This window comes from Microplitis mediator, chromosome 1, assembly GCF_029852145.1.
Source record: "Microplitis mediator isolate UGA2020A chromosome 1, iyMicMedi2.1, whole genome shotgun sequence".
NCBI classification, from domain to species: Eukaryota; Metazoa; Arthropoda; class Insecta; order Hymenoptera; family Braconidae; genus Microplitis; species Microplitis mediator.
In genome coordinates, this window is record NC_079969.1 from 27,639,884 (window position 1) to 27,648,408 (window position 8,525).

The 8,525-nt window shown below is 27.1% G+C and overlaps 1 protein-coding gene across 1 annotated transcript; it reads right to left on the minus strand.

The window, feature by feature from the left end:
* Window positions 1-2,627: 2,627 nt before the first annotated feature.
* Window positions 2,628-4,309, minus strand: LOC130669210 (uncharacterized). The gene is made up of 4 exons (XM_057471976.1): window positions 4,222-4,309; window positions 4,049-4,163; window positions 3,846-3,991; window positions 2,628-3,617 (listed from the first exon to the last, which is right to left on the minus strand). The coding sequence occupies exons 1-4, from the start codon at window positions 4,303-4,305 to the stop codon at window positions 2,652-2,654; spliced, it is 1,311 nt and encodes a 436-aa protein (XP_057327959.1). The 5' UTR covers window positions 4,306-4,309; the 3' UTR covers window positions 2,628-2,651.
* Window positions 4,310-8,525: the final 4,216 nt, after the last annotated feature.

The window sequence follows — 8,525 nt, forward strand, 5'->3', positions numbered from 1 at the left end:
TACTAATGATCACTGATAACTTTTGAACACTTTTGTTTATGAATAATAATTAATAAAAGTCATTTACACTGATTATAAATTTAGGTAACGAACGCCGGTAGCTGAACAATGGAAAAGACGCAGCTAATTATTTAAATTATTTTTTTGACTATTTATGTTTTTGTACCGATTTAATTATTATCACTAAATTACCTATAAGTGGTCAAGAATATTTAGAGACACGAGTTATAATTTATTTACACGGAAAAACCGTAAATTTTAATTATTTATTCACGAGCTAAAAAGTGTCCGAATTACTGAGATGGCTGAGAAATGAAGTTGGATACACAACAGTCGCACATCAGTGGCGTCAGTTGGAACGACCTGCGCAGTTCTCATAAAATTAGGTTGCGCATGCGCCTTGAGTTTCTTTCAAAGTACTCGGTGCCAGTCTTCCGCTAAACCGAGCGTCTCGGTGTCGTTCTCACCCACACCCATTAAAATAATTCATTTAATTATCGTGTCGCTTTATTATAAATCTAATGTTACTTTTAAATTATTGTTTTTGTAATAAGAAATATTTTAAGATATTTAATTCTGTGTTAGTGAGTTTCAGTTTTTAAAATAAATTAAATTCAGTGCCGGCTTAGCTCCCGTGTTATTTTATGCCATGTTGGCTGTCGGAATTTTAATTAAAAAATGAAAGTATTTAAATGTGTGAGTTTTATTAAAATTAATATTTTCAAGTGATTGTTGTGATGTAGTGATTAGTTTTTTGTGTTTGTTTATTATTTTTAGTATTCATATGTTTGAATTGCGCGCGCGTTGTCCGCTGAGTCTGTGGCGCTTCCGTGGGAGCCCGCTCTCGTCGCCAGCTTCTGTGCAGTTCTCCTTTACACTAGAACTTTCGGCGTCTAGTCCGTAGCATTATTTATTTTTAAATGTTTATTATTATCGATATTAATTTATTGATCATCGAAATTAATCTCAAAAGCTGTCGGGAATTTTTTAAATCATAGTTACTATAAATTATTGTGTGTCATCGCGTTAGAATCCATTTAAATGTTTTGTGGTTAGCTCTCGAGTCAGAGCGGGAGTTCGTGTGTCGGATAATTTAAATACTCAGTAATTAAATATTTTTTTTTTCATTTCTGTGGCTAATTTTATTCAAAATTAATTAATGAACAATTATTTGAAAAAATTTTTTATAATTAATGTTTCGAATATAGCGATTTAATAATTGCCTTTGTCTGTTTAATGGCGCGATGTTTGAATTTTTATCGAGTGATTTTTAAATAAAATCGATTGTCAGTTAAGTGATAGTGAAAAGTTTAGTTAGTGATTGTGGTGAGTGAAGTTGGTGATAGTGAGAAGTTTAATTAGTGATAAAAAAAAAAAAATTACTCTGGAGTTAGCAGACAATTAGTAATTTTTGAATTTTGTTTCGGCTTTAATTACAAAAAAAAAAAAAATTCTAAAAAAATTCACGTGTAGAAAATTTAAAAAACTATAGGTGCAATTATTTGAAATTTTTTTTTTTATAATTTATCACATTGACAAAAATTCAAAAATTATTAGGCGTCTGCTACATTCAATATCTTATCAAAAATGAGTGAAAATATAGCAGCCATCAAATTTCAATTTATTAATAAATAGAGTAAATAATTAATGAAATAAAATTTTTTAAATGCGCATTTAAAAAATTTAAAAATTAATAAGTGCATTTTTTTACAATTTTATTTTTTAAATTATTTTTAAATTTAAATTTGTCCGATGTCTGCTACATTCATACTCATATATAAAAAAGTCAGTGATAGTGACAAGTGTAGTGTTTAGTGAAGTTTTTATGGTTGGAGATCTAAAGCTGGTTCCCGATCCCGATACTGATGTACCTGTTCTCCATCGTGGTAAATCTAAACTCCATATTGATTTTTTAATTGAAAATTTTTCTCTGACATGTCAACTTATTATTTTTTTTTATTTCAGGAATTCATCAAGATGGAACCTTTCGACATTTGCTGGTGGTAAGTCATCAATTGCATGTTTTTGAAAATATTTTATAGACAATGACATCATTCAATACGATCTAAATAGCCATTTAATTTTATAATGTAAAGTAGAAAATGACCTGAAATATTTTAGTCTCAACTGAATACTAAGATGACACTGAAGTTAGCAGACGTCTAATAATTTTTGGATTTCATTTTAGACAGTAAAATATAGAAAAAAAAATTTTTTTTTAATTGGACCTGTAGTTTTTTAAATTCTCTACAAGTGCATATCTTTATTTTTGTTTTTTTTTTCTGGTTGATTTGTTGAAAAAGAAATCAAAAAATTTTTAATTATCTGCTAACTTCAGGATCATATACTAAGACACCTGTTGCTCCATTTTATACCAAACTATTTTATTTTTTATTTTATTGAAGTTTTGAATTCAAACTTTACTTTGTGGCGCCAAATATTAAAGCGGGAAAAATTCAAACTGTTAGAACCACACAGAGTTCACTCAATTTATTACTTTACATAAAAATTTCACTGTGGATTTTTTGAATCCACAATTTTAAATTCATTAGCTTAAAAAAAAGAGATATTACGTGAAAATAAAACTACAATTTTCAAATTTTTCAAATATTTATTTACTATGCAATGAAAAAATAACAAGTTTTCCATATTTAATTTTTCTTACGGGTTCTAGTGACTTTTTTTGTCGATACTTCAGTGTTAGATAAAATATTTTTGTCTAGATCTCGTGATTTTTTTAGAGAACTCTCGCGTGATTTAAAGCCACGTAATTTAGTCAGTTCCCAAGGTGTCATTCTGTCAAGTTCGTCATCTCCACCGCTTACTAATGAAGACATTAGTCCATTTAATGTAAAATCGACTGTCGATCTTGAAAGTTCTGGTCTATGATCTAAAAATTTCCTCGACTTCGAACCATCGCTGCCTGGTCTGCTCTTTGGAGTTCTAGGACTTAGTTCCCGAGTCTCCAAACCATCTGTCCAACTGAACTTGCAGTCTATTAATTCTCTGGATTTTTTGTACTCGTCGATAGTTTTTTTGGCCAACTCATCCAAATTAATGTCGTTAGTTCTCAATGCTGATAAATCAGAGCTCCCATCTGCTCTGATAACTTTCTTATTACTTTTTAAAAATTTGTAATCACCTCCAGCCTGTATTTTATTCTTCCCTCCATTTCCTCTCGATTTTGTTGGCTGATCTGTCCGTATTTTTTGTTTATTTACATCAACTAAAATATCTTTATTGTTTATTTCTTCCGTGGATGGGACGTTGATAACATTGACCCGCCGTCTTGGCAAATTAGCAGGATTATTTTTAATGATTGAATTATCAGACACTGAACCTCTCACTGTATTTTTTAAATTTTTATCCCAAGAGACTGTCCGTGTAAAATCTACTTGCGGTTTTGATAAAAATTTTTGATAAGGAGTTTTGATAATTTCAGTATTTGATCCTTTGATCCTCGGATTTTTAAATAATTTCTTATCGATATCATTCGTTTCCGCTAATAATCGATTCGAACTGTAAGCCATGTCTTTGGGTATCGATTTATTAGGTTTGTTGTTATCAATTTTTAATTTTTTTACTACCAATTCTTTGACTACTTCATCTTTTATTATCTATAAATACATTATAATTTTAAATAAAAATTTATTTATTTATTTAAAAAATATAATTACTGGAAATTTAATTAGGAAATTAAATAAAATTAGTTGATTACTATTTTTATTGAAACTTTTTCGGGCCCAATTGCAGTCGGTAATTTTATTAAATTTTTTGAATTAATTAATAACCAGAATTTCCTAGTAATTGATATTTTTGCTTTAATTAAAAAAAAAAAAAAATACCTGATAAGCAGCTCGTGATAATAAACAAAAATTTTTAATATCATTAATTGATAAATATTTAAGTAAATTATAAATAAAATTTTGTGGTAATGTCAATAAATATTTTTTATTTATTATATTATCAATACTCCGTACCACCGATTTACCTGAAATTAAATTGAATTTAAAATTCTTAAATATTTGCAAATATATTTTGAAGTTACCAAAAATAATTTCAATGTCTTGTGATAAATTTTTACTCCACTCGTTAAATTTATAAGTTCTTATTGACGGATATTTATGCGGGCCATAAGAAACACGCCAATGATAAATTTTAATCTTTAAAAATTACATAAAAAAATTAATAATTACCACAAATAATTTTTTTTTTTAATACCTCGTTAGCAAATATTTTTATACCGCAATAATCTCTTGAAGGCGCAGGAGCGACGGTATATTTTTCTAAATAAATAATAGACATTGAGGTTTACTTATTTATATATACATATAAAAAAAAAGTAACGATCGGTTAGATTTTAAAAAAATAAATAAATAAAAGAATGTTGGTTTCATATATTTTTATTACAATCGATATGGAAAATCAATTTCAGTAAAATTTTAATGTCAATTTTATAATAAGAATTTTTAAATTTTCTACGCGAAAATTTATTCAACAAATTTGACCACCACTTTTTACCTTTTGACCATACCTTTAATCAACAATAATAAGTTCATTAAAAAAAAAACAAATCAACTTTCATACATCGATTAAAAAAATATCATCTTTTATTTCCAAAGTTTGATATTTTTATTTTAAAAAGTTTTCAAATTAAATTTTTTTAAGTTAAAAATAAATTTTATTACCCTGAGCTTTTGAATTTTTTAGACTTCTCAAAAACTCGAACAAAATTTTTGGACTAATCGTCAATTTATCCAAAAAAATAATCTAATCGATAATTGATAGATTTTATATCATGCTCCGAATAGTCACTAATTAGACCATTAATAATTAGCTACAATTTTCATATTGCATTTTTTTGTTTGAAAAAAAAATCAAATTTCTCGGAATAAGTATTTTTCTTTTAACGCAAAAATTGTTATATGCTCCAATCAAGAAAAAAAAGTTGCTTAAACCACGAGAAAAAATTATTGGGAGAAAAGATATATATGTAGGAGAGGGAAGTCACCGTTGCTAGGTAGCAGCAGCGGGAGTAGTTTGGCGTTCGCCACGAGATGGCGTCCTACCTCTTGTAGTGTCCCTGGTAAGAATTGTATTTCAGACGTTATATATTCCGAACTTTGTAGCTATTCTGGTGTCATCTTTTTTTCGACCGAGTGACACGTACTTTTTTGATGGTATTATACTCTATCCTATATCACAACATGTTTCCATGAATAATTTTTCTTTGAAACTAAATTTGAACTTACAAAAAAAAAACTTTATTATTAATAAAAGCCTGTTACTCTTTACTATATGATTTAAGATATTTGAGTGATATGAAACATTGTAAAGCAAATGTATTTAGTCGGATGACAACTAAATCACCACCGTTCAGGCGTACAAAAGTAGACGTGGTATAAGGCAAGTCTCTTTGCGCTGAACTTTTCACGTTGGACTCTGAAAAATAAATAGTCAACGTTTCAACCTATACAGTAATAATCTGTGTTAATTATATTATTTTTAAGTCACAAGTAATTTTATTACGCGACATGTAGCATCGATGGTTTTAATGAGATAATCAACGGTGGATTGGTAATCCTCCACATACAAATCCACCATGACTTCCAGGTTGGAATAAGCCAACTTATTTCCATTAATATGGAGGTCGGATTGTTCATTTGCAGAACCGCTCTGCCATAGAAGGTACACCTTTTATCTTAACATTGTATGGAATATGTCTTTGCTGTTTTCATTGTTTAAGGGACCAGCGGCACATGCGATTAAAAAAATGTTTCTAAATTCTGTCGAGTTTACTATTCTGTCGGCTAGTGGCGTAAACAGGTGGCTACCACCAGATATATTATTTAGAGTTGAAATAATGTCATTAACTGAGCAACTTAACATTCATTATGAATGTATGGTTTAGTTTTAACCTGTCTGTTGAGTAACCTTGTACGTTAAGTGCCGTCCTGTTTTCAGTCCCCGGCATGTCTATGATAGTAACACGGCTTTCTTCATTTTGTTCATCGAACTGAAAAAATAAATAAGGAACATTGATAAAATTATTAAATACAAAACAGTAATGACAATCGTTTTTTTCGATTTGTCGTTGGTGTGTAAAAAGATTTCTTTGTCTGAAAAATGAAGAATAAAAAAGTAAAGAAAAATCCTTACAATAATTATTGTCCCTATGTATTGTGCATAAACATAGCCACAAGACATTTGAATTTCCAGAACATTTATGATTTTCACGAGCACTAGAAGTTCTAGTGAAATATTGCATTGAAAAATCATTCAAATTAATTGAATTATTTTTATCGATCGAATCATCACACTGTAAAACCAAGTGTGTAGTCAAAATTAACACACTTGCCAAATAACATTGAAACACCATAAGCAATCTATAGATATTTAATACACCGTGAAACGTGTTTTAAATGACTACAAAAAACTATAGTTTCGCTTATGGCCTTAAACATAAAACACATTTAATATGTGTTAAAATAATACACTTGTAACACACTTGGTTTAAGAGTGCAGATACTGAGCCTCCGACTGTATCTTTCAAATTTTTACACCAAGAGACTGTTCGTGTTAGATCTAATTGAGGTTTTGATAACAATTTTTGATAAGGAGTTTAAATAATTTCATTATTTAATTCTTTAATCCTCAAATTTTTAAATAATTTCTTATCGATATCATTCGTTTCCTCTCATATCGATTCCTACTGTATGCCATGTCTTGGGATATATTTTTTAATCTTTAAAAAATTAATAATTACCACAAATAAATTTTTTTTTTAAATACCTCGTTAGCGAATATTTTAACACCGCAATAATCTCTTGAAGGCGCAGGAGCTACGGTATATTTTTCTAAATAAATAATAGACAGTTGAGGTTTACTTATTTATATATATATAAAAAAAAAAAATAACGATCGGTTAGATTTAAAAAATAAATAAATGAAAGAATGTTGGTTTCATATATTTTTATTACAATCGATATGAAGAGATGAAGATAAATATATAAATGTTTTTTCGAAGTAAAAATGGAAAGTCAAATGGCATCATATAATAATGTCTATATAATTATAATAATAATAATAATAGTTAATATTAATATACATATATAATATAATATGATATATTATAATAATAATCGTAACAATATACAAGGAAGGCTATTGAGTAATATCACAATGCATGATTCGTAACTTTGTAAATTGGTTTTTTTTTAAACAGTATGAAAAATTTCGAGTGCGTCTACGTTATTTATTAAGGGCATTCTCAAAAAATGCCCGCCACTTTTTAAAAATTTTAAATGACGTTATAAGAAAAAAGGACAATTTTATTGAGATATAGATTTAAAAAAAAATTATTTAGTCATATCAATTAAGAGTTAAACGAAATTTGGAAAATCAATCAGTAAAATTTTAATGGCAATTTTATAATTAGAATTTTTAAATTTTGTATGCGAAAATTTATTCAACAAATTTCGTTTAGCTCCCTATTGACATCAACTGTAATTTTTTTTTTTAATTCTATATCTCAGAAATTGTCTTTTTTTTTAATTGAGGCTTTAATTATTTAAAATTAATAGATAAAATTTTGAAACGCCCATCACAGGTGAGTAATTGAAAATTTTTAAAAAGTGGGGCCATGTTTGAAAATTGCCTCAAAGGTGAAAAAGTATTTACTTTATTTTCTATTTCAAATTGCTGAGTTAATATATTTTTGGCAAAAACTTGGACGAATGCACATATTATTTTTATGCGCAATTACTTTATATTCACTTTTTAAAAATTAGGTAAAGACATTGCAGGTTTATTACAAATTGAGTTTAATTAAATTAATTTTTATTAGAAATATGCGAATTATCCGTGTACTGGAGATCCATTGGATTTAAAATTAAAATAAAATAAATTTAATTTTTTAAAATTTCAAATTTTTAATTAGAAAAGTAATTTGTAGTTTTAATTCGTTTTTTAAATTTTTGAATTTTTTTATAAATTAAAATTAGTTGTCAATTTTGAAAAATTAAAATTTTTTTTTTGATTTCGAATTTTTTTGACAAGCAGGCTTGAGCCAAATATTTTGAATGATTTCAATTTAATAAACGTTCATTATTTTGTATAAATTAAATATTCAAAATTTGATGATACTGAAGTTAGCAAACGTCAAATAATTTTTGGAATTAAAAAAAAATGATAAATTATAAAAAAAAAAATATTTTGAAAAATTACACTTGTAGATTATTTTATTTTCTACACGTGCATTTTTTTATTTTTTTTTTTTGCAATTGATTTGGTGAAAAAAAAATCCAAAAATTGTTGATTGTCTGCTAACTTCTGGATCATAAAATTTGAATCAATGTAAAAAATTCAAAATTTTTTAATAATCGTTAATTTTCGAAAATTTTAAATCTTCACAATGAATTTTTTAAAATCATCAGTACAAACATTATTCGCACATCTCTTCTTTTAATGAAAAAAAAAATTCGCACAAATTATATTAAAAAAAAACTGATATGACGTTTTGTTAT

Bases quoted from the DNA above. Each gene is read 5' to 3' on its own strand.
- LOC130669210 (XM_057471976.1), bottom strand. From the start codon at position 4,305: ATGTCTATTATTTATTTAGAAAAATATACCGTCGCTCCTGCGCCTTCA. The intron at 4,164-4,221 runs GTATTAAAAAAA...TAATTTTTAAAG, and splicing joins TAAAAATATTTGCTAACGAG to ATTAAAATTTATCATTGGCG. The intron at 3,618-3,845 runs GTATTTTTTTTT...ATGTATTTATAG, and splicing joins TATCACGAGCTGCTTATCAG to ATAATAAAAGATGAAGTAGT.